At 40.0% G+C, this 25,267-nt stretch overlaps 3 protein-coding genes across 4 annotated transcripts; all 3 read left to right on the forward strand.

The window, feature by feature from the left end:
* The first annotated feature begins 34 nt into the window (after positions 1 to 34).
* Positions 35 to 12,264, forward strand: LOC111666567 (serine/threonine-protein kinase OSR1-like). 2 transcript variants are annotated; one of them, XM_023421932.2, is made up of 17 exons: positions 39 to 371; positions 1,027 to 1,139; positions 2,415 to 2,523; positions 4,020 to 4,161; positions 4,978 to 5,033; positions 5,243 to 5,352; positions 5,491 to 5,592; positions 5,870 to 6,003; positions 6,138 to 6,186; positions 6,291 to 6,356; positions 6,583 to 6,705; positions 7,401 to 7,436; positions 7,603 to 7,752; positions 7,863 to 7,968; positions 8,070 to 8,138; positions 8,501 to 8,565; positions 8,673 to 12,264. In XM_023421932.2, exons 1-17 carry the CDS (start codon positions 302 to 304, stop codon positions 8,745 to 8,747), a joined length of 1,575 nt encoding a protein of 524 aa, XP_023277700.1. In that variant the 5' UTR covers positions 39 to 301; the 3' UTR covers positions 8,748 to 12,264. The 2 variants fall into 2 exon arrangements, with proteins under 2 accessions (XP_087034269.1, XP_023277700.1); XM_087178143.1 differs by lacking the exon at positions 7,401 to 7,436 and having other exon boundaries at positions 35 to 371.
* Positions 12,265 to 12,283: 19 nt separating this feature from the next.
* Positions 12,284 to 18,027, forward strand: LOC111666569 (solute carrier family 22 member 13-like). The gene is made up of 10 exons (XM_023421934.2): positions 12,284 to 12,811; positions 12,896 to 12,999; positions 13,088 to 13,242; positions 13,381 to 13,549; positions 13,810 to 13,930; positions 14,997 to 15,091; positions 15,174 to 15,388; positions 15,470 to 15,578; positions 15,675 to 15,881; positions 16,552 to 18,027. Exons 1-10 carry the CDS (start codon positions 12,437 to 12,439, stop codon positions 16,619 to 16,621), a joined length of 1,620 nt encoding a protein of 539 aa, XP_023277702.1. The 5' UTR covers positions 12,284 to 12,436; the 3' UTR covers positions 16,622 to 18,027.
* Positions 18,028 to 18,177: 150 nt separating this feature from the next.
* On the forward strand, positions 18,178 to 25,167 carry LOC111666570 (solute carrier family 22 member 13-like). The gene is made up of 10 exons (XM_023421935.2): positions 18,178 to 19,914; positions 20,014 to 20,117; positions 20,207 to 20,361; positions 21,341 to 21,509; positions 21,599 to 21,719; positions 22,120 to 22,214; positions 22,306 to 22,520; positions 23,228 to 23,336; positions 23,524 to 23,730; positions 23,938 to 25,167. Exons 1-10 carry the CDS (start codon positions 19,540 to 19,542, stop codon positions 24,002 to 24,004), a joined length of 1,617 nt encoding a protein of 538 aa, XP_023277703.1. The 5' UTR covers positions 18,178 to 19,539; the 3' UTR covers positions 24,005 to 25,167.
* Positions 25,168 to 25,267: the final 100 nt, after the last annotated feature.

The following is a 25,267-nucleotide window of genomic DNA, read 5'->3' on the forward strand; positions in this document are numbered from 1 at the left end:
CTAAGGTCCTTCAACTATAACTTGTAACAGTATGTTGTCTGTTTCCGAGGTTTTGGGATTTTATAGATGTTTAGCAGACTTTGCCACACTCAAGATGGCGGAAACTTCGTACTTCTTCCTGGGTTCGTACGTAAATTGCTGCGTCAGTCGCGCGTAAAGTTGTGTTGACAGGAGCGGTCGGAGTTGTCAGCGGAACAGCAGCAGCCAGCATCATCGGAGCCGAATGGAGTGATCACAAAGATATTATACCAGACAGCGTCTTATTCAGAAGCATTGTTTACACCTTTCAAACAGCGACGCCATGGCAGACGACCAGTCCTCTCAATCCTGGTCAATCGATAGGGATGACTACGAACTCAATGAGGTGATAGGTGAGTAGCTTAGCTTGCTAATGCTAGCCGCCGAGCCTGTCTTTACAGCGGTGTTGGCTGCCAACTGCCACTAGCCAACTAGCATCGCATGTCTAGCTAACAGCAGGCCAGTTACAACCCGTTTCTACATTGCAGGACGGTTAACAGCTCAGCAGGGTTTCCTTCAGGCTAGGCCAAATTAATTAACTGCTTCTGATAGTTGGCGAGCTAAAGTGAGATAGCTTCTTAGTAAGTCAGCACGAAGCTAAACGGCTAGCTAAGGCACGTTAGCCCACAGAGCGTGAAGATAAGTCAGTTGTTGAAGTGGGAGGTGGTTATTGCAAAAGGTATGATATGGCATATAGTGAACTACTCATACTGGTCTAGGTAACATGACTAATGACTTTGATCAAGAGAGTTGGTCTGATGAAGTATCTAACTGCAGTTTTCTATTATTCAGTTAAATGTAGATGGATGCTGCAAAATTTACAGAACTGTTTAATTCTGTCAGTGACCATTGTCCCCAGCGTCAGAAACTAGTTACTGCTCAAATATAACACCTTCTCACATTACACACAAAAAATGTATGAGCTTTCCGGTTGCAAAAGCTTTCTTCAAAAGGCTTCAAGGCTTTACTACAATGTGATGGTTTCACCCCTAATGCTGTTTTCCTCAGGGAGCGGAGCCACTGCAGTTGTCCAGGCAGCGTACTGCAAGCCAAGAAAAGAGAAGGTGGCCATCAAACGTATCAACCTGGAAAAGTGTCAGACCAGCATGGATGAGCTCCTGGTAATAAACTGAGATACAATGTGGGCCTGCATCTGCAGTCCAGATGTTTTTAAGCATGTGTCTGTTTCCTGGCAGTGGTTTGGGTTGGTGGGGTCAGGTCAGTCAAAGACAGATAAAAAGCTTGATAAAACAACCACCACTAAGTAGTAGAGCTGGGTAAAATCAATAAGACACTAATAAAGACGCATTAAATGGGAATAAATAGTATGTCAACACTCTCTGCCGGAACAACAGTAACTAGTGGGTTCTGCACTAAACATTGCTAAAAATAATGTGGATAGATAATTAAAATATTGATATTAGATATTCAATATGTTAAGTCTTTAAGCTTTAGAAAGCCTCTGCCTATGATGTACTGTAAACACAAGTGCAGTGAAAAGCTGATGATGTCTGTACACAGTGGATAAGCAGAATTTGGTTGTATTGTACTTGAATCACTCATTGATCCATGTTGAAAAAACTTGGTGATTCATATAATGGTAATGTGTGATTCACCCTTGCGATGGTTGACAAAGCAAATTTTGACACACTCTGTTGGGTGGGTTGTGTTCTTCAGATTAGTAGTTAATTACATATTTGACAAGTCAAGGTACTTAATCCCATTGTTGCAAAAGTCTTGTAAATCTAACTTTGCCATAAAGTAGTCCTTCTTATTGTTTCCTACACAAGCCTACCTTAAGTATTAAAGACATACTTATTACTGTTGTACAATCAGTATAGCAGTATCTCTACTGGTGGTCATTTTTCTATCATATCGACTTTTTATGCAGTTTTTGTGCAAATTATTTGTTTATTTATTTACCCGTTTAAGAGAAAGAATAATTGTCATAAATTGCTAAGGCAGAACATCAGATGGATGACTTGGCTCTGTATCAGTCCTTTCCACATATCCATATATCAACACAGCAATTTGTACTATCTGATGTGAATATTTTATTAGATTGTCCAGTCGTTCTGTCTTCCAAGACTTGCACCTGCCCATTGCTTATATAATGTATTATGATCCTGAATTCACCTATGTCTGTCGTCCAGGTTAAAAATATCTTGGCTTGGTGACCCAGTGGTGATGTAACCCAGGTTACTCCACTGCCTGGAGTCAGAGGCCCTGTGTACTTCTGATTTGTGTTTTGGCAATTTTAACAGGGACGTTTTGACTATGAGCAATGAGTAATAGCAGGGAGTGGGTTGTTTGTAAGGTTTTATTAAATGGAAGTTCAGTTTAAAAGATCAAAACCTTGTATGACCTTTTATCCGACATGTTTCTTCTCTGTGCAGAAAGAGATCCAGGCTATGAGCCAATGCCACCATCCAAACATTGTGTCTTACTACACTTCCTTTGTGGTGAAGGATGAACTGTGGCTGGTGATGAAGCTGCTCAGTGGTGGTAAGTCCCTCTAATGCTGAAATGAACTTTTCCTCTGACTTTAGTTGCACTTGGCTCACTCTTACATTCACCTTGACTTTTAACTGACTTTCTTTGTCCTACCTCCCGTCTTTTATCTCAAATAAGCTCAGGTTTGAACATGAACTGAGTATTTGGATTAACCAGGGAGCCATTTGGCCAAGTAGTAGTTTGTGTTTTTTTTAATTTGCCTTACAATTCTTGGTCAGAGTTTTTGTTTTATATATATTTTTTGTACCTATTTAACTCTGAGCAGTAAGGCTGTACATGCTACGTGATTAGTTCAAAGTGGGATGGAAATTTAAAACAAGTGAGAAATGATTATGCTACAAGATTTGGTTCTCGGAAAAAAACATGTGCCAATGTGGAAGTATTTTGTGTCGAAAATTCAAACACCTCAGTCTAAATTCAGGTGTTGGACTACAGTATTAGAGCTGATCTAAAGTCGGTTGTAATCAATAGACATTCTTTAATAAGCCATTAAATTTGGCTGGTAAACTTATTTTATTTTAATCATTTTTTGTGTGAAATGTTTATCTGGATTATCATTAAAGTAATAGTTTGACATTTTGGAAATAAGCTCATTTGCTCTGTTGCTGTGTGTTAGATGAAAGGATTGATACCACTCTGTAAGCTTAGTATGAAGCTACAGTCAGCAGCTGGTGACCTTAGCCAGTCTGCAGTTAGTCTGTCCGAAAGGAAACAAAAACTACATCCTTGCACCAACGGTCACTAATTAACACATTACAGTTGGTTACTTTAATCCGTACAAAAACAAAGTGTAAAAATAGCATAATGTGGTTTTACAGGATGCCAGACTATAACACATACTGAACAATCCTGTACGCAGTAACTTCCTTAAGTCTCTGCTGGTTGGATATCAACCTTAACAGTGATACTTCCTCTGTCTTACAGCTGTTTATAAATGTGGTTTGTGGGAAGCCATTTCAAAATTGGTAACATGGTGTTTGACAATGATATGTGAGAATTTATAGTTCTATGAAAATTCTCCCACTTGAATGGCATAGTTCTTAGTACTATTATTTTTTTGTATTATTTCATAATGTTTGAGACATTTCTGTGCACCAACTTTTTGCCACTTGTGAAGGCAGGATCCTTTGAGGTGGCAGAAAGTGGCACTTTGTCGTTTCACCAACAGTGAACTTCTCCATTTCTAGACAAACAACAGAAGCAACATAAAAGCAGTACTTAAGCAGGAGGTTATTTGTCAGTTCACATGCATTCTTCCAGAAGAAGAAACTCAGGAGGTCAGGTGCTGCTGTTGGTGCACTCCACAGAGTTATGGCAGGCTGGGTTTTGTGGTTTTAAAATCAGGATATGACTCTGCCGGTTTTGTTTATAGTACAAACCACTTCCAGATAAATGGGAGTCAATGTGCCTTTAACTACTTGCCAAACAGGAGATTCCCTCCATGTACTGTCAGCATGTATTGTGACAAGTCTCCGCCTGTCTCTCAGGCTCCGTGTTGGACATCATCAAACATATCATCTCTCGTGGCGAGCACAAGACTGGCGTGTTGGATGAGGCCAGTATCGCCACCATCCTTAGAGAAGTCTTGGAGGGGCTGGAGTACCTTCACAAAAACGGACAGATTCATCGGTGAGTTGTGATGACGTGTGACCAGGCCGCGGGGTAATGCCTCGCTGTCACTGAACACTGTGCTGAGGCACTTTGACTCATGGTCGCCTCCATGTTGCACCACATACTCTCACTCAGTCTCAGGTCACTTAGACACAGGGTGTTTCATCTCTGCGTACGAGTGTGCAGTTTGAACTAGACCTCGCTCCTTCAATATTTAATACACTGACAATGTATAATTGAGGAGTTTTGTTTTACGTAAAAGTTCCTCTCAGGAACCCGGAGAACCACAGCTGAGAAGAAAGGCCTGTCTGTGTCCTCTGTGTCTTGTTGTGTGTAATTGTTTCAAACGAACAGACTATCCACTCACACTCATGTCTCATTATTGTCTCATTATTGTGACTTTAAAATGTATTTACTTTGAAAGATGGATTATCATATTTTAAGAGCAAATGAAATGTGTCTGGTGTTTGTCACAGTTTGTGGGCAGTATTTCAGTATTGCAGAGAGAGCAGCTGCTGATTGAGCTCAGATGCTGCGGCTAACTCACTTACAACTAATCAGGAAAGGGCGGGGCGGGGAAGGTTGGGAGCAGGTTAGTCCACTCTGGTTTTATGTGCATAGTTTGCACTGAATGTATGCAAACAGAAATTAGGTGGAGAAAGATGAAGCGGATCAAAGGTTCAGTTTTAACTGGTTTGTGTGCAATATAAAAGAGTGTTTGTTCATTTGAAGAGTCAGTATGCACAGCCTAGCCGCTCCTCTGTTGATGCAGTCACTGACTTGTGATATTTTAATTGCACATGATGATTTAATCCTTCTTCTCTTCATGCACAGGGATCTGAAGGCTGGAAATATTCTTCTTGGGGACGATGGTTCTGTGCAAATTGCTGGTACAGTGTTTTCTCTACGTCTACCGCAGCTGTACAACTTGAGATGATTTATAGTTACGCTCTGTAGACTGCTCCTGTGCTGATCTATTTTTATATTATATACATTATCCAAATGATCAGCGGGGGCCCATTGCACAACAAAAAATGGTTTGTCTGTTTATTTTGAAACTAATTTAATCTGATTTTTTTCTCAATCACACACACACCAGACTTCGGTGTGAGTGCCTTTCTAGCAGCAGGAGGAGACATGACTAGGAACAAGGTTCGGAAGACGTTTGTGGGGACGCCGTGCTGGATGGCCCCGGAGGTCATGGAGCAGGTGGGAAGCTTGTTTTGCAGATGGCTTTTTTCTCTGCCTCTGCTTTCTCTCTCTAATGCCTCATAACTACATTTATATAAAAGGAAATATAAAACACCTGGAGAGCTCTGTTCACAGGGTTCTGTGTTTAATCCACAGGTCCGCGGGTATGACTTCAAAGCAGACATCTGGAGTTTTGGGATAACAGCCATTGAACTTGCCACGGGGGCAGCACCATATCACAAATACCCACCGATGAAGGTAACTGCCCTCACTGTATCTATTTTCTTTATTTCACTAGAGAAAAACACTTAAAACAGGTTGAACAAAACAAATTGAGACCGTTTTTAGAGCCTATTGCAGTTACTGGAGCATACTGTAGAAATGTTGATATCTTTTATTCATTCTAAACAAAGGTTTGTAGTTTACTGGTTTGTCCAGCCGGTCTCCTGGCTTTGATAAAGATACCCTCTGTTTCTATTCTACAGTTTCTTTTGTATCTGTTGACTGACTAAAGCTGATCTTTGCATGCCTGTAGGTGCTCATGTTGACTTTGCAGAATGACCCTCCCTGTCTGGAGACAGGCATCACAGATAAGGAAATGGTGAAGAAGTACGGCAAGTCCTTCAGGAAGATGCTCTCTCTGTGTTTACAGAAAGATCCGGAAAAAAGGTCAGTTAGTCCCTAAACCCTTTTTTTAGCCTAATGCCAGATTAAAGTTGTGCTTGTTTTGCTTTTGCTTTCCGTTAGATTCCACAGTTGTGTAATAACTATAATCAGGAGCTCTATGTCTCTTTCCTATTTAGGCCAACTGCTGCTGAGTTGCTGAAGCACAAATTCTTCACAAAAGCCAAGGTGAGCCCTGCATCACTATTGGAAAAATAAACTGACTGAATATTTCAGCATGTTTGAATGATCCATTGAAGATCCTGTAAGAAATGTTTTTCTTTCCGTCACAGAACAACGAGTACTTACAGGAGAGGCTTCTACAGAAAGGTCCAACAATAACAGAGCGATCAAAAAAGGTCTGCCTTGAACAAAGCACTCAATATACAACATTGTGTTACTGTACGGTGGTGTGTTGTCTTTGTCCATGGTGTGTGTCCCAGTTCCTGCCTAATGCATGCTGGGATACACCTGTGCAACTCTGCAAAAGATTTAAAAGGAAGACTTAATGAACAAGTAATTATTAAGTGTTGCATATCTCTCAATTAGTGTTTTGTTTGTTTTCTTACAAAATGCGTTGTGTAGGTGCGTCGTGTGCCCGGCTCGAGTGGCCGTCTCCACAAGACGGAGGACGGCGGTTGGGAGTGGAGCGATGACGAGCTGGACGAGGAGAGTGAGGAGGGCAAAGCTGCTGTGGCAGCTCTGCGGGTGAGACTGCATATCTGTGTCTTCCAAGAGTCAATCCACTTTACTTTAGAGGGCCACCGTACTGTATATTTTCAACGCGCACAGTGTCCGTTCGACCAGCAGATGGTGCTGTTGGACAACTGGTTTGTGGCCAAGCTGGAGTTTGTTTTTGTTGAGGCCACCTGTCTCATTGTTAGTGTAGTTCCAAGTTTAGGTTACTACTCAACTAAGAAACATTTACTTCTCAAACTTGTTCTTGTTCTGACCGAGAAACAACAAAATTTGAATAATTCTGATGTGTTGTTGAGGTCAAGTAAATGTTTTTTTAAATAGGGAAAATTCTGCAATATTTAAATAAAAACAGAGCAAATGTGAGTATTAAACATAAGAGGAACAATTATTGAATAAGCATCATGGCGTGCAAACTTAAATTAGCTCAATCCTAAGGAAGGAAGCTGTCAAAGGGCCTAAACCGCCTGCTCAGGTTCCCTGTTCAAATACTTTTCCTGTGTGTGTTCACACTCAATTCATGTCTGGCTGTGGGATTTTACTGTCTGTTATCTTAACTGTGATTTCAGTTAAGCCTTGTGTTTAATGTCACCTACCTTGTGTCAAATTCCTTCAATCCTTCAATACTCCATCAGTCCATACATTCTGGGGATAAAAGGAGAATTGCATGTTTTTAATCCTGACAATCTGTCATGTCCATTCTGCAGTCACCCAGGGTGAAGGACGGGTCCCAGAATATGGAGGTGAGTCTATTTGTGATGGACATGACCTGAAAATCTTGATTTACTGTAATGCGTTGTCAGAGCGATCTGCATGACTGTCTTATGTGTGTCCACTTCTTTTTGTTATATTCATTCATGTAAAACTGAAAACACCTGCTGATTCATTTGCAAATTCGTTGCCTCTCAGCTTTTCCCACCAGCAGACGGTTCCACAGGACATCTGCAAGCACCTGGAGCAGCACACGAGGGCCCCGCGAGCGTGGGCCAGACGGGAGAGGAGGCTCCACCACAGGCTCCCGCTCACGCAGCGAGCCCCTCCCATGCACCCACTGCTCAGGTGAAAACAAACATGGAGAATGCTTAGTTAGCACAGGCAATTGCAAATGTGTTCTCGACAACCAGAATTGATGAACAGGTTACAGCTTACTGTTGCTGATGCTGTTGCAGGATGCAGCTGCAGCCAATGCTAGTGTTCCCATCAGCCTCGTCCTGAGACTGAGGAATCCCAAGAAGGAACTCAATGACATCCGATTTGAGTTCATGCAAGGCAGAGGTAAAAAATACCACCTAGCTTTTTCTTCATACGCATTTGTGCTGTTACACTCCAGTCTCATGTCTTTATTTTTGGATTTTCCTCTCGTCGTCTCCCCTCAGACTCAGCTGACGGAGTTTCTCAGGAGTTGGTTTCAGCCGGGCTGGTGGACGGGAGGGACTTAGTCATTGGTAAGTTGGAGAAAAAGCACTGCAGGGTGGGATAAATACAGTAGCATTGAGATAACTCAGTGTTGTCGTCTTGCTTTTTCTAATTTTAGGTCACTATATTTATTTTTTCACACCTAAAAACTAAAAAGCTGTTAAATCTATGTGATTTGTAGTGAATGTGATAACGCTTGCAAAATCACTGGTATGTATTCTCTAAATACCTCCTGTTTGTGAGTGTGTAATATGCACGAGGCTCCAGAACCAGTTATTTCCTGTTTTCAACACTGGGCATGAGGGAAAAGTCTTGTAATCTCTTAGATTCTCTCCTCACATTAGTCAGTCATCTGATGTCGTCCTCTCACTTCCTTGTATCTTCTGTCTAGTTGCTGCCAATTTGCAAAAGATTGTTGATGATCCTCACAGTAACAAAAACTTGACCTTTAAACTGGTGAGTACACAGACACAATGGATTCTGTCCACTGATGTGTAAAATATGTTTTACAGGTTTTTTTCGATCAGAGATGTATTTATTTGTTCTTGCTCCCTGTCTTCCAGGCATCTGGTGTGGAGGAGTCTGAAATCCCCGATGACGTTAAACTCGTTGGATTTGCTCAGCTCAGCATCAGTTAAGTCAAGCAGAGCCGGAAACAAAGGACAGAAACTAATGGTATTGCACAGCTGCATTGTAGTCAATTCCAAGAAACCACTACTGCCAAAGAGAGGAGGGAGAAGATGATGATGATGGTGATGATGGTGATGATGAGACATGAAGCTGGCAGGAGTGTGACACTACTGCAGGATGCATGAGGACCACATTGAGAGGAGGCTCAGTTCATCACAGGAATCACACTTGAAACGTTTACAGTGCGCTTATACAGTAAATGGGAGAACAGATGCAATCAACTATATGAACTCCTAATTTCTTTTTCTTTGTTTTTCTTCCTCTTCATACATAAGCACAATCCAAACCATCTCCTGCCAGTACTGGAAGTGATTGCCTTTTTTTTCTCCTTTTAAAAAAAAAAAAAAAAAATCATCTGTGCCACAAAACTCACAAGAGAGTCGTGCCACCTTTACATGGCACTTTATGCTACACTAAAATTGAAATGTGTAAATTCAGCCTTAGTTCATCAAAATATAGATTTTACCAGTGTGATTGGTGAAAAATTAAGATTGTGTGATTATTTGGCGTATTCTTTGTACGCCTATCTATAAAAATCTACGAAAAATAAAATCCCCCTCAACACTGATACAAATATCTTATAAATTCACTGCAGCGTAGTTTAGTGTTTAATGACCAGATAACTATAAGGCAGCCTAACGCAGTGCGATGAATTCTCACCTCCACAGTATCAGTGTGCAGTAGTTTTGTTAAAGCATAACCAGTGTTTAAGCCCTGACCGCACTGCTGAAATTATTCAACGAAACATGAATCAGCTGTAACGGCTCTGTCTCCTCGCTGTAGTTACAATATCTGGCCAGATGGCGTTTCCCTGAGGTATTAATGACACACAGATTGAGACGTTCCTAATATTCTTGTACTATGCAATAGTTATTTTCTTTTCACCATATGTGACCACTAGTTCCAAATAATATTTTTCTCTTGGCTTGAATAAAACTGCTTTTTGTGCTTGTACCTCAAAAGGAGTTCATAAAGAGTCAACCAGCAAAACGAGCAGCTTTAAGATCCTGCGGTGAGGATTTACTTTCATTTTTACACGCATGTCGATAAAATTCAAACTTAACAAACCAACAGACGGACACAGGTAATTGCTTTTTTATAGTCCCCGTTAAGATGTAATTGACCCCATTTACAGTTATTGATAAAAACAGCTGGGAAGAATCCTGAATGCTGGCGATGAGGGTTGATCCCCGAGACAGCTTGTGTTAGAGGCTGACTGCTGATGAACTTCTGTGGAGGTGTGCACGCTCAAAAACTGCAAATGTTCCACCAACGTGAAATAAAACTTTAAAGGGCAGTTCTCCCAAATTGCAAAAATCGATGTTGTAACTTGCCTCAGTGGCGTTTAGTCATGCAGCTAGCTTTGGTCGTAAGGTTTGAGGTATTAGTCTCTGAGATTTCTGCCTGTATCTCAATACGATAGAGGTAGATGAAAGTTTGTTTTTAGCCATGCTAGCGTCATGGCTCTGGTCACCATTGTGGTCCTCAAGTGACTCCAAATCTAACGGATGATTTATAATGAAATTTTCTACATATATTCAGTGTCTCTGAAGGACGAATCCTCTTGACTTTGGTGATTCTGTCTTCTTGTCTTCCTCCACAATCAGGTCAAAATTTGAGTTTGTTCATTTCATTGATTAATGACCAATTCTGCAAAACTAATGACATTCCCATCAGCCTCAGCTGTAATCTGTTTAGTGCTAATTATCTAATGCTAAAACACACACAAAAAAAAAAATATGGTGAATATACCTGCTAAAGTCAACACCCTAAAGTTGTCACAGTGAGGATATTAGCATGCACTGAAATTTGGAAAAAAGTAGTTCCTTATATATACACACACACACATATATATATATATATATATATATATATATATTAAAAAAAAAAAAAAGTGTGTTATGTTGATTGTTCAAAATAAAGTAGACACTGTTTGGAGAGGAGTGTTACTGCTAGCAGCATGGCTCTACGGATGATAATCCCCGGATTTAGCGCCACCATGAGGTTGAGATTTTTTATTTTTTGTGAAATATTTCATGCCATGAATGTGGTGCAGGACTCCCTGTCACTTCTAACCTAGTGACAAGATCTTTGTGAAACTCAGCCTCAGGTGAACTTTGTGCTTAGTGCGAATGAGCAAGTATTAATATGCTGAAAGACTAAACTAAGATGATGAACACTGTTACACCTACTAAACATTAGCATGTTAGTGTTGCCGCTGTGAGCAGCTCAGCTGCCATAGGCGTTTAGTTACAGCAGTTTGAGAGCAGCTAGCGTGGCTGTAGTCTTATTTAAATGTAAGTTTCCTTGAACACAACGAGCAAAACTCCCTGTATCTTATATAATGAAGGGCTGCAGGAATCTCAGCAAATAAAATCAGAACTGACTGCATGGCTGGATACCACTAGTGGTAACTTTTTCATATATTGGGTGAAGTAACCCTTTAAACTTTTCCAGAAGCCAGAAATTCGTTTAGATTATTATTATTTTTTTTGTCATTAGTCAAGTTGTTTTCACACACAGTACTGTAGTCACTTTTCTTTATAAACACTCAACAACGAATCACTGTCGTCACTCCCAGTGTAGCTGTTTGGTTGTTTTGTACCACGTACGAAGAGCTGCGATACGGCTCCTAGTTCAGGTACTGATGTAAATGGTGTATGTAAAGAAGTTGTAAATGTACGTTTGATGGCAACTCCATGCACTGTCACACCAACAGGTTTGTATGTAACGATGTAGATTCATTGACTGTCTAAATGTACATGTCGGATAAAAGGAACATTTTACTTGTAAATATTGATTAAGGCAAACAGACTGAGACTCATCATGTTCAGCACATAGTTTAATTTGTTTTGTAGTGTTTTCCACTGTTGGCCTTTTGTTAGAGCATCACTAATCATGCACAAATTATTTGTTCAATTGGCACCTTATTGATATGTTAACATGCCTATTATTTTTTTAAGTACATGGAGCTTGTAATCGCACACACACTGTGTTTCGACGTCATGATATTCGGTTTTTGTCATTGAAACCTGTCCATGGAGGTTAAACTCTCCTCTCCCCCAGTGTGTGTACCTGTGTGATTTTGGTGGAAAAAATGATTATCGGAGGCTTTGAGCTGTCACCTAGATTTCCTAAATTTATTTCCCTTCCATTATTTACTCGTCAGAAAACCATAATTCTGCCTCTTTGTGGTAGCACTGAATGATTAGTGTTAATTTAATCAGATGATTGGCAAGTACATTTTTCTTTTTTAAACTTTTTTTTTTTTTTGTTTTTTACAAATCATTACATATATTTTTAAATATGTTTAATCATAAAATGTCTACACCTACAAATGCATAATTTGAAGTGGAATATTTGTGATAACATAAAAGAGATTCCTTGACAAATTATATACATTGTTGGATAATGTCAACACATGCAAAATTATTTTTAGTAGCTGAATAAAGTCACATGATGGAATTCAATGAGGCCAGACAATGTTTGTTTAAGATGTCACAGTTTACATTGAATGTGTTCACCCATTTAGTTACTGGCTAAAGTGAGGTGGTTAAACATTTATTTTGACTATGACCCCTGCTTCAATAAGACTAAGGTTTACCAGTTAGTTTGAAACATCGTCTGCCGTGTGAAAATGACGGATTTTGGAGAGATCCTGGGGACCATCGGAGAGTTTGGTTTATTCCAGAAAGTCGTTGTTCTCGCGTTAGCCTTCCCACATTTCTTACTGCCAGTTTTCCTTTGTAGTTTTCTTTTTATCCAGTCAGATCCAGAGCGACACTGCAACACGGACTGGATCCTCAGAGCTGATCCTAACCTGACCACAGACGAGCAGCTGAACCTGACTCTGCCCCGGGAGGAGGACGGGACCTTCAGCAGGTGTCGGATGTTTGTCCCTGTGGACCGGGACATCGGCTCCATCAGGGAGTACGGACTCAATGAGACCTCAGGGTGCCAGAGTGGGTGGGTGTACTACAACACTCTGTATGAGGCCACCATAGTCACTGATGTAAGTTAAACATGATGTATGATTTGTGATTGATTTCTTTGGTATCATCTGTGCCGACTGCCCTATTGGGTTTTTTTTTTTCAGTTTGATCTCGTCTGTGACAATTCTTACATGGCTGCAGTCGCACAGACGGTCATCATGACTGGTTTACTTGCTGGTTCATTCATCTTTGGACCAACAGCTGATACGTAAGTGATTAGAAAACGATATATTAGGTTGTTTGCAAAATGTTGGGAAACATAAACCTTCAATGGTCACTCACTCGCTCAACCTCAGGTACGGCCGCAGGAGAACCACCCAGATACCAGCTGTCCTCCTGATGGTGTTTGCCTCAGTTGCTGGTGTGTCTCCAAATTTCTATGTTTACATAGTGTTACAGTTCATAGTTGGAGCTGCACTTGGAGGATACAGAATGAACTCTACTGTATTAGGTATGACTTCTTCGTAATATACTATATATATCTTTTTATTTTTTGCTGATTTGTATCGCAAACGGAATTGTCCTCTCCTGTAAAAACTTTTCTCGTCCTAGCACTGCAGTGATTTTGGTGTTTAAATTCTGTGTGTAGCCACCGAATGGATCGGGGTCAAGAAAAGGTCCTTTGCCTCCTGTGTGAGCCAGATGTTTGGAGGTCTTGGACAGTGTGCCATGGCTGGTCTGGTCTATGCTGTTCGTGACTGGAGAACAGCACAGTATGTGATATCAGGAGGACAGGCCTTTGTAATCCTGTACATATGGTAAGTGTTGTATATACTTTTTACACAGTGCTTTGGTCAGTTATTGACAAACTCCCTGGTCATACCTAATGTTCCCAATCCTGTTTACCCACGTCTATCTTGTGTTACCTCACATAATGAGATCATGCAAAACCAGTTTGCTTACAGTGTGCTCAGGAAAGTTGTAATGTGCCTGATTAATGGCTCAGTTGGTGATTTAGACTCTTGAGAAACTAATAATAGTTTGTTAGTTTGACATTTTTAATTTGTAATCTTTTAAGGTGGATTCCAGAATCTGCAAGATGGTTGCTGGGAAACGGAAGAAACGAAGAAGCTATGAAGTTGATACGAAGAGTTGCAGCAATCAATAAAAAGAAACTCCCAGAGAATCTGCCCAACATGGCAAGTTAGATTTCCAGAATTTGGATTACATTTAATCAAATGAGACTCAAATGGAGCCATTTGTAAGTTTTGCTATTGCCACATAGCCGATGTTAGCATTACCAGCTCTGAGTGTACCAGCCTAGAGGAAACATTGTGGGTTCATCATCAAACCTCATTCCTTTACGCGCCAACAATCGTCTCTAGCAGTGGAAAGCATCATCAATGTTAACTCTTGTCTCTATCACGTCTTTTCTTCTACTGAAGTTAGCACGCTAACCAGCTAGCCCCGGCCGATCTTGTCCCTTTCCAATAGTGACACACTGTAGCCTCTAAGCAGCATAAAGACGTAGCGCTGCTCAGAGGGCGTATTATAACCTCTTGTATTATAAAGACAACGATGGCCGAATCTCTTGACAAGCGACAATCGCCAGCACCCGCTCCCAGCAAGAAACCACGTTTGCCGACAGAGAAAACTTACAAATAGCCCATTTGAGGATCCCTTTCAAAACATCCTGATTTTTTAGTAGGTTCAATGTTTACCATGTTCTTCATCTTAGTTTAGCATGCTAACATTTGCTAATTAGCATAAACACAAAGTACAGCCGAGGCTAATGGGGATGTCATCAGTTTTGCAGATGTTAGACATGGATGTATTAAGAGAGCTGGGTACAGTGACAGCACTTGCTCCACTTGCTCTTGCACTATGATCCATGCTAGCAATTTTCATTATAGCAAGTGGCAGCCATCTTTGAGTTTGGCATCCAGTTCTATAGATCCATGGTATTAGCTCATAAACAACAGTATTTGTTTGCTGATTAATGTAGATGAAAAGTCATAGATTGAAATTATTTCACTTAATCCTGAGGGGGATCATGAATACCTATTTCAAGTCAATCACAACAATCCGTCCAATAGTCAAGATATATCAGTTAAAAACACAAACTCATGGTGGTGCAATAGGGAAAGTAAGGGGATAACTAAAGTCAGTAATATCAATCCTCTGGGGACTGTGAAAACCGTCTCTAGCAGCTATAGTTTTTTAGTAATGTTGACGTGTTTTAATAATAATACATTTACCTTTCAGGTAACTAAGGAACGAGAAGTCCAGAAAGGAGGAATCAAAACAATTTTTACCTCAACAGTCCTGATGAAACATTTAGTCATTATATCTTTTGCCTGGTATGTGAAGCAGATTTTTTTAATGCATTTTTAAATTTTATTTACTTTAATTTATTTAATTGTTGTGTTCTGTGGTATTAAGGTTTTCATTAAATCTAGGCTACTTCTGCCTCGTCCTGAATGTGGGTAAGTTTGGTCTGAGCATCTTCCTGGTTCAGTTCCTGTTTGGGATCTCTGAGATTCCAGCTCATCTCCTCTGCATGTGGGCTCTGGAGCTGGTGGGGAGAAAAAAATCCCTCATATCAACTCTCCTGGCAGGAGGATTGTTTTGCCTCTTGACTCTGGTTCTCCCTCAAGGTGAAGTACCTGTCCTTCACATTCAGTAGATGAGGATACATTCATTTGACTGTCAGTGGTTTAACATATTCTACATTTCAGACAACGCCGTTGTTATCACGGCGCTTGTAACCACAGGAAAGTTCTTTTTGAACTGGGCTGGTTCAGTATGTATGGTCTATATCCAGGAGCTGTTTCCCACTTCTCTCAGGTACGCATGATCAAAGTATACAAAATATATAATTATAGATATTCAACATATACACTTTATATATTTGAAAATGAACTCCTTGTTCCACTCCTTCAGGCAAACGGCCGTTGGCTTAGGGTCCATAGCGTTCAGAGTAGCAGGGTTGCTGTCTCCGTTGGTCAACATGTTGGCCATATACCACCAGTCCATACCCATCATAGTCTTCAGCAGCCTTGCGGTGGTCAGTGGAGCTCTTGTCCTCCTCCTTCCAGAGACCAGCAGAAAAGAGCTTCCTGATTCAATCGATGAGGCCAAGGGCAGCAGGTAAGCAATCTGGATGGAAAAAGACTAAAATTACTGTGGTGATTTACTGAAGAATTGTGGCAACATTTGCTTTTATTTGGGGTCAGTTACAGGCCAACCATCAGGGACATCCATCCCCATTTTGAACAAATCTTTTTAATGAATTGATTCTAGTGCTACGGGACACAACTGCTTTGCACATCACTAGAAGTCACACACATTAACTGAGACACGAAAGCTCTATTGTCTGTTACATATAATGGAAATTTGATTAACCTTCCTTCAATATAACTTTATTTAACCCTGTAAAGGCGATTGTATGCAGCACCCCGTCACCTGTTAACGAATATAGACACGATAAATAGGAGAAAAAATAACAACACTGTCTTTGTTTAGTCTTACAAATCTAAAACAATGAAAAGCATCAAACTTCAGTTTACATTTGTGGAAATGGAAAGAAATACATTGTTAAAAATATTAATTTAAGTTCATCATTATTTGTTTTAGATTAACCTTGTAATGGTAAAGGAGGTATGTTAGCCATTGAGCCTGTCTGGAAATAAACAATAGCCATGAGTTCAGGAGTCCAACCACTATTCTTTATGCTTATTGTAGGTTTTATGGTAATCAGCAACGGTCAGTTGCCAATTCCAAGTCAATTATGTAATCTAAATATTCCTTTTCATTATAGGAAAATTAACACCAAGAGGAGTGACTCCAACAAGGCCGACAACAAGGGCAGGAAATGCACCAAACTGTAGTTGGCGAACTGAAACCTTTTGTTTTAGTTCTGATTATTTTTTTTTTAGTGGTCCAAGCAGCGAAGCCATAAGCTTTAGAAACACGGTCCCCAAACCATGAGGTGCTGTACCCAGGTGGTGTGGCTGAGGGTCCAAATTCTTTCTTCATGTCAATATCTCCATTCATCTGTGTCTTTGCTCCACTGTTCGTCTGCTCTAAAAATATACTGTATCCATTTTCCTTAAAACCTTGTCAGCAAGCACCGGACCAATCATTACAGAACTTGACCAAGATTATATACACAAGAATTTTCAATACGCTGATTTTACAAGCCAATCAATATTCATCAAAATGTCTAAGTGTAGTAAATGTCTCACCAATGCTTTGTCTGATTATTATGAAACATCCACGTTAGGTCTGTATGAAGACCTAACGTGTTTCATACAATATAATATAATATAATTCAATAATATAATTGAAGTTTGCTTGTTTTCCATAGACAATGACAAACGTTCACATTTGGCACAGTGACTCATAGTAACCTTTTCTAACTTTTCTCAAAGTATTGCTTTCGTAATTCAATGTGACTCAAACAAAATTCAGCAGCTTTAAATTTCCGCCGTGAATGTCCAATCAACATGAAAACTGGTTATGCAGGTTTACGGTGTCATGAAGAGGGAATGTACAAAACCTTGGACCAAACGGCCTCAATGTGGCGCGACAACAAAGATGTTTACGTTTAAGCTTGTGTCTCCACTTTTATAATTCATCAACTCGTCCGTGACAGTTTGTCAGATTCTTCTGAAACTGAGTGAATAATCTGTAGTAGATCCGTGGTCCGTGGATCTGGGGTTAGCTTCCTGAAATAGACTCGGCCCCCTGAACGACTGGTGAAAGGTAATCCAAACTGCTGCGACAGTCACATTACCGCAGCCAGCTTTTGCTATTGATATATTAAAAAATCGTCAGTTACGCAAGTCAGTGCTACAAATCTGAATCACCGCTTTACAATGCCAAATCTCCAATCTCTAATTTGCATGAAATTGCACGAAGCAAATACATTTAAACTAAGTACCAATGCTGTAAAATGCCTGTGTGTCAAAACTAAATGGGCCTTAGAAAGTGTAATGTACCGTAAATGTAATGAAAACCACATTTCATTAGCTACTGAATAAAAAACAAGCATCCAAATGCTCCCAGTTTGCTTGGACCACAATCAGTCCTGCTTGTGGCCGTACAGTATTTATACATGTCTTTGTTGTGTGTAACATTAGCTGTATATTTTTTAGCAGAATGTTTTTATTTGGACTGTGTTCTGCCTTTGATAATGCCCAGTGACTCAGCGTGTTTGCATCAGACTTATGGTCTGTCTTTCCTGCTGTCAGTGCTGCTCTGTTGGAAAAATAAAACACTAATAGAGAATGAATGTAGTTCTAGCTTGTTAGTGAGAAAGTGTAATCTCTTGAACTGATAATGCAGTCAGCTCAGCTCAGCAGTAAACTCTTCAATGCATTAGGGCCAAACAAAATGATTCATCCAGCACCGTGTACTGGTCCCGAGAAGGAATACATGAGACATGGTATATTAGGCAAACAGCAGTGAGGATTTACACCCTACGAAGCCAGACTCAGCACAAGTGAGTCTTATTAAAAAATGACAGTTGTTGGCTTTGCAGGAGGTAATGAGGGACCCAGACAAGTTGAACATGCATAGCAACAGTGTCAGAGCAAAATAAATGATAGTGGAGGACGAATGCACCAGCTGAAATTCACAAACTAGTCTGGAAATGTAGATGTTTTCAGCTGTGAGGAGAGTACAAGAGGACGTTCCACCATCTCATCAGTTCAGTTTCATCAATTATCTACGTCTAGAAACAAAAATATGACACCAAACCACATGTAGACTAAATAAATTATTCAAAATTCAAACATAAACATCTGCATTTGACAAACTCGCATGCAAAAGACATTTCTAAAAGTATGATTTGTGACCTCCAGTTGCACCTAAACAACTTCTTATCAGTCTGAAAACAAGCAGGTATTGCTTTATGATTGGCTAAGTGTCAGTCTGTCTGGCCTTGACTTTCCACTTACTGTGGAAGTTACAAATTTACATGTGGGCTAACAGTGCTGTTGGGTTTCGTATTTAACAGACATCGGACCATATCGTGGTGGTAATCATCTGGTGAACCTGACATGGAGGAAATGAGGAAGTTAAATTAGTTTGTTGTTTTCACTGCCATGGTGCATAGAAAAAAGGGTGAAAGAGGTCAAAACTCCAGCTGCACATGTGGTATAAATGACCTCACTGTAAGATCAACCAAGCATTTCAGCTTGTGGCCAGACAAGTTACGCAGTGTCAGGGTCAAGGCAGCAGTTTGTGAAGTCTTCTGCAGACTTGAATCTGACAAGATTGAATTAATATCCTTTACAGCAACTAGTAAATCCCTGCGAACTGCGTCACTACAGTTGCCATGGCTCCATATTGTGTAACAGGCTCACCTTTCATGTAAGAGTACAGGCAAAAAGTCAGCATATTGTAAAAGTTGGTAAAAGATCAACAGTTCTTTCTGTGGAAGATAAGACATGTTGTACTACACTGTCAGTTAAACAGCACACTGTTATTGTTGTTGTTGTGTAATATGAGAAAAGAGAAGTTGGTGAAAGCTGTTGATCAGTAAATACTGAGGTAAATTTATCTGTCTGGGCATCAAGCCAAAGCACGAAGAGGCTGTGAAGGTGTTACACAGAGAAAGGTTCAACAGTGACTTTCCTGGTTAAATAATCATAAGACTAGTTCTTTCTGCAAAAAAGCAATTACACTTAAAATGCTGTCTCATCCTTCCGGAACGATACAGTCCGGGGTTTAAACATTAATGGGCATTGTTTAAAGGTCATCACCCAGCAGCATCTCTAAACTGAAAGTCGGCTCCCTGAACATGGCTGATTTTGGGGAGATCCTCCGGAACATCGGAGACTTTGGATTATTTCAGAAGATCACCCTTTTCGCTCTTTGCTTCCCAAATGTTATTCTTCCTTTTCACTTTGCCAGCCTATTTTTTATCCAGTCAGATCCAGAGCGACACTGTAACACGGACTGGATCCTCAGAGCTGATCCTAACCTGACCACAGACGAGCAGCTGAACCTGACTCTTCCCCGGGAGGAGGACGGGACCTTCAGCAGGTGTCGGATGTTTGTCCCTGTGGACCGGGACATCGGCTCCATCAGGGAGTACGGACTCAATGAGACCTCAGGGTGCCAGAGTGGGTGGCTGTACTACAACACACTGTATGAGGCCACCATAGTCACTGATGTAAGTGATAGGTCTTCCTCATGTTAATTTGTAATGCAAATATTATATTATCTTAATAATATTCTCCCTTGTTGACAATTCTGTTTAATTTTTCGACAGTTTGATCTAGTGTGTGACCAGGCTAATTTGTTGGAAGTGGCACAAGCAGTGTTGATGGCTGGCATTCTTGTTGGCTGTCTCTTATTTGGACCCTTTGCTGAATCGTAAGTGTGTATGAAATATATATATATGCATGTTAAGTGAAAGTCACTCACAAAACAGAGAAACTTATATCACATTTTATCTTTTTCAGGTTTGGTCGTAAACGAGCAGCTCAGATTCCAGTCGTTGTCATGCTCATATTTACCATAACAACTGGATTATGTCCCAACTTCTACTTATATTTGGCGTCTCAGTTCATGGTGGGAATCGGCTACGGAGGTTATCGACTTAACGGCGTTATATTGGGTACAGCATACTCATCATCTTACATTTGTTCAGTTGTTGATGAGCCAATTATTTAATTCTCGTCTTTTATACATTCATACTTTCAACAGAGGTATTCTTTATGCAGACCCAAAGTAGTAAAATACACACAGTTACCAGTTTATTAGGTACACCTACATAAAATTAATGCAGCAGTTTTGTTGAAACTGTTTTAAAGTGATGATTACAAAATATTAGAAACACCTCCCAGTATAACTCAATACAATTCAATAGCACCACAAACTTCATCCATGACCATAATGTTGAATTAACGCCTCTCTAAAACAGTTTTGACAAACACTGAACATTATAACCTTCGTGATGATAGGATTTATTGTTGGACTGCTGTATGACTGCCTCAGTGTTATCTAGGTGTAGTCAGTTGATAAAAATTAATTAAAACGTTACTTTTCTAGTAATGTTTTACTTTTTTGTTGTTGATCTATTCCCTGTTTTCCCCATGTAGTAGATTCTCCTCATGAGGGGAGTTATTCAGTTTCAAGCTAGCTTAGCTGAGAACATGAGTAGCTAAACACACTGAGCATCCACCTTTTCATTTAGCTACACACTTAAAGATAACTTTCATCATAAAACTACACCAGCCAGTAAATAATAATGATAATTTTAACTATTTAAATACTGCACTGCTGTAGCTTCACTGTATAAACTCATGTAACAGTAGCTAGAGCATTTTAGCTAACAACTGAACGGTAATAAATTTAGCTAGCTAGGTTCACAGACGCCCCACTTCTATCCTCATAACATAATGTTCCCCTTCAAGTGCAGGTTTCTTGTCTTTGTCTCCTTAACTTATTAGAAAAATAATAAAACAACACAACAATTCATTTTTACAATGTGTTCAGTTATTTTTTTTTTTTTTTCTGATAACTTTTTACTACATTAGTTTGGGGCTCCATATTACTCCAAACGGTACTTAAAGTTGTTGATTTCCTGTTTTTAGCCACTGAGTGGATCGGGGTGGCCAGACGATCATGGGGAGCATGTGTGACTCAGCTGTTCGGTGCAGTTGGACAGTGTCTCCTCGCTGCTATGATCTACTTCATCAGGGACTGGAGACAGGCTCAACTTATCACAGCAGCTCCCCTCGCCGTGATTGCTATTTACATATGGTGTGTATTAACTCTTTTTATTACTAGTGTTTCAATAGTAAATTACACATACATTTATTTATAGGTGTCACTGTCCTTGTTCCCATCAGGTTTATTCCAGAGTCAGCCAGGTGGTTGTTGGACAGAGGAAGGATAGAAGAGGCTAAACAGCTGATTACCAAAGTGGCGGCCATCAACAAACGCGCTGTCCCAGACTCTCTGCTGGAAAAGGTACTGACCCTTCACATCAAACTTTTCTTTGTTGTTGCCATTATATCAAGTATGACTGATAACAGCGAACATGCAGTTTATATTTATGGTGAAAAAACTCTTTCAGAAAAATAAAACATAATGAACACCACTACGCTAGACATGCTACTACCTATAACTTTTAAGGCAAAAATTGTATTGGCTTGTAACTGTACTTCAGTTTATTGGACTGTACTGGATTACAGCAAGTTATTTATGGATGACACATACATGTACGTCGTTAATAATACAACAGTGTTCATCACCTCTCTTGACAGTGTGAACAAACACTTAATACCTTTTGCAAGGCTGTTGGATTACATGATTTGCTAACATGAGCAAATGTTAGCATGATGTTGTGTCCACCTCCTGTGCATTACAGATTGTTGTGAGAGAAAATGAGAAAAAAGGAGGCATAATAATTCTTATCCAATCACCTGTGCTTAGGAAGTATTTCTTTACCTTAATATTGGGATGGTAAGTTACATTTTACAATATAAATAACTCTACAATTTGTATTTAACATCCAGTTCTTTCTCTCTGTGAGACCGATTGTTGTTTTCCTCAGGTTCTCACTGAACGTTACCTACTACTGCCTTTCATTCAATGTGGGAAACTTTGGCTTGGACATCTTCCTGACACAGGCCATGTTCGGTCTGACTGAACTACCAGCTCATATACTTTGCATCTGGCTGCTGGAAGCACTGGGGAGAAAAGTGTCACTTATGTCAACACTTCTGATCGGAGGATTCTTGTGCATCTTAATCCTGGCTGTTCCTCAAAGTAAAAGCATTTCAGACGTGCTCTTGCAGATGATGTTTGTACGGTTTTAGAAACACGAATGACGGAGGTTTAGGAATGGTAATGTCAGTTGGTCATTCGGTCTGAAAACCTCTTTGGTCCAAGGGGAAATATCTCTGCAGCTAATTGATGGATTGCCATAAAAAATTAGTACAGACATTCAAGATCCCCAGAGGATGCATCCTAATAACTTTGGTGATTCCTTGACCCAGGGTTCCCAGACATTGACTATTGACTTTGTCTGAACTGAACAAAGAGTTTTAGTGCAAAGTTCAAACCCTGCATATTTTCTTTATGTAACTTTCTTTTTGGAAAGTTAAATAAATTGTTGGTAACTACTGTTTGATAATCCCACACGCACTTAAAGTGTACTGACACCTTTAGCATCAGAATCAGAATCCACTTAACTTATTATTGGTAACTTATGCGACCCTGTGACCTGTCATAAATAGATATTTTAGTTTATGACCAAATATCTGCAAAACTAATCACATTCCCATCATCTGCACTTTGTGTTTAGTGCTAATTAGCCAATGTTAGCATGCTAACACTCTAAACTCGGAGGATGAACATGATAAGCCTGATTATATGTGTGTGCATGTTAGCTTGCTGCCGTTAGCATTTAGCTCATACTTTAGTTCTACAGTCTGGTTTTTAATTTTTCCTAACGCTCTATTATTCTGTTCAAGGTAATGCTGTTGCTGTTACTACGTTAGCAACTGCTGGACGTTTTTTCACAAATTGGGCAGGATCCATCTGCAACGTGTACGTTCAGGAGCTGTTTCCAACATCTTTCAGGTAAGCTTTCCATCTCACTGTAATGAATATAGTTAATAGTGTAGCATATGTAGTCTTGTTTAAATTACATCAGCCATAATGTTGGTTTATGTGTGTTCCTAACGCTCATCTGTGTTATAATTCAATCACAACCAAGAAATACTTCAAGGTAACAAGCACGTCTGAGATCTGTGCGCTCCTGTTTCAGACAAACAGCTTCTGGTTTGGGCTCCATTGCAAGCAGAGCTGGTGGCTTGTTGTCTCCGTTGCTCAACATGTTGGCCGTATACCACTGGTCCATACCCACCATAGTCTTCAGCAGTCTGACACTGGTCAGTGGAGCGCTCGGCTTCCTGCTTCCTGAGACCAGGAGAAAAGAGCTTCCTGATTCAACCGATGAGGCGGAGGGCAACAGGTAAGCGAGATGAGATGCAGGGGGCAAATTTTAATGAATCAAACAACCTATTTTTCTTGGGATCAAGAAGGACTGCCAAACAGCACTAATTCTGTTTCTGTAGTTTTGTTGACAAAAGTCTTCAAAGTATAATGCAGAAAAGGTGTTGTAATAAAGATTACACATTACACACAAAATGACACTTCTCTGTTTTCCTTTCTTCCACAGAAATAAGGCGGCCATGAAGACAAGTGCATCAAGTATACCTGCACAAAACAAATCAACCAAACTGTAGTATTGGAATATTTCTGTTACTTACTTTACTGTGTGTTGTTGCTCTGTCCTTCCACTTTGGTCCATAGTCAAGCAGCTACTGCCACTACCTTTGTATGTAATTTGCTGTTGATATTCATTGACCTCAGATGATAAATTCAGATAATAATTTCAGACCATCCATCCATCCATCCATCCATCCATTTCCTGTTGTTTACCTGAGTGCAGCCTGTGGTAGCAGTAGGTTAAGCAAGGTAGTCCAGACATCCCTCTCCCCAGAGACGCTTTGCAGTTCCTCCTCGGGGACCCTGAGGTGTTCCCAGTTCCACATGAGATATGTAGTCATGCAAGAAATATTGAATTATAATTAGAAGGCTGACATGAAATTTACTTAAAACTTTCATGCATTTAATTTAAGACTTAACTACTTCAGTAGTTTTCTTGTTGTGCCACACTCCAGCCACGTGAGCTTTACACACAAGGTATCTCCAAATCTAATGAGCTGATCGCTCTGGAAGATACTGAGCACATTCAAGCCCACAAGGTAAAAAACCCATTTAATTTTAGTGACTCCATGTCTTTGCCTCTGGTGCCACCGTCTGGACAAACTTCTTAAATACCAAAGAGATGAACAGTCTCAACCAACAATCCAAAACTCAAAAGTATTTAATAGCCTTAAGACATATTGAATAATAAAAGTAATAATTGCTGAATAGCTTTTAGCTGCTTCATTTTAAGAGTCCTGGTACTGTGCACGCTGGCTCTCTGTCATATTGTCATGGCTTACTGGGACACTAGCGACTCCACGCCAACAAGGCTCCCTCACAACGCTGTGAAACAGTGATAGATAGATCAGATTAACTAATGATTTAACAACTGATTTCGTTGCCTCCACTGTTCGGTCGGTCGGTCAGTTTGTCTTTGCAGCGGTTGTGTATTGTCACCATTCTGTTTTCACAAATACCAGTTTTCGTAAGGAACATATATGATTTTTGTGCTTACACATCATTTATACACATCAAAGTCCCAGATGAGGCTCTTTCACCTGTTTGCGTCATACACCAAAGTGCAATCTAACATCTTTTGTTGTTTCAGCCTAAATATTTGAGGTAATGTCGTCTCATGCTTACTTTTTACCTTGAACTAATATAGTCATGTTAAATAAATTATCTACTGTTTACTATTTTTGGAGATCTTTTTTTCCACTGACGTTTGAGTGTCAAAGTTCACAGTAAAAAACTGTTCAAAACATACTGTTTTTTACATTTCTCTAATGTAAGAAGCG

The sequence above is a fragment of the Seriola lalandi genome, unplaced genomic scaffold (genome assembly GCF_002814215.2).
Source record: "Seriola lalandi dorsalis isolate HSWRI2012SDOR001 ecotype SW California unplaced genomic scaffold, Sedor1 jcf7180002054677, whole genome shotgun sequence".
Taxonomy (NCBI): domain Eukaryota; kingdom Metazoa; phylum Chordata; class Actinopteri; order Carangiformes; family Carangidae; genus Seriola; species Seriola lalandi.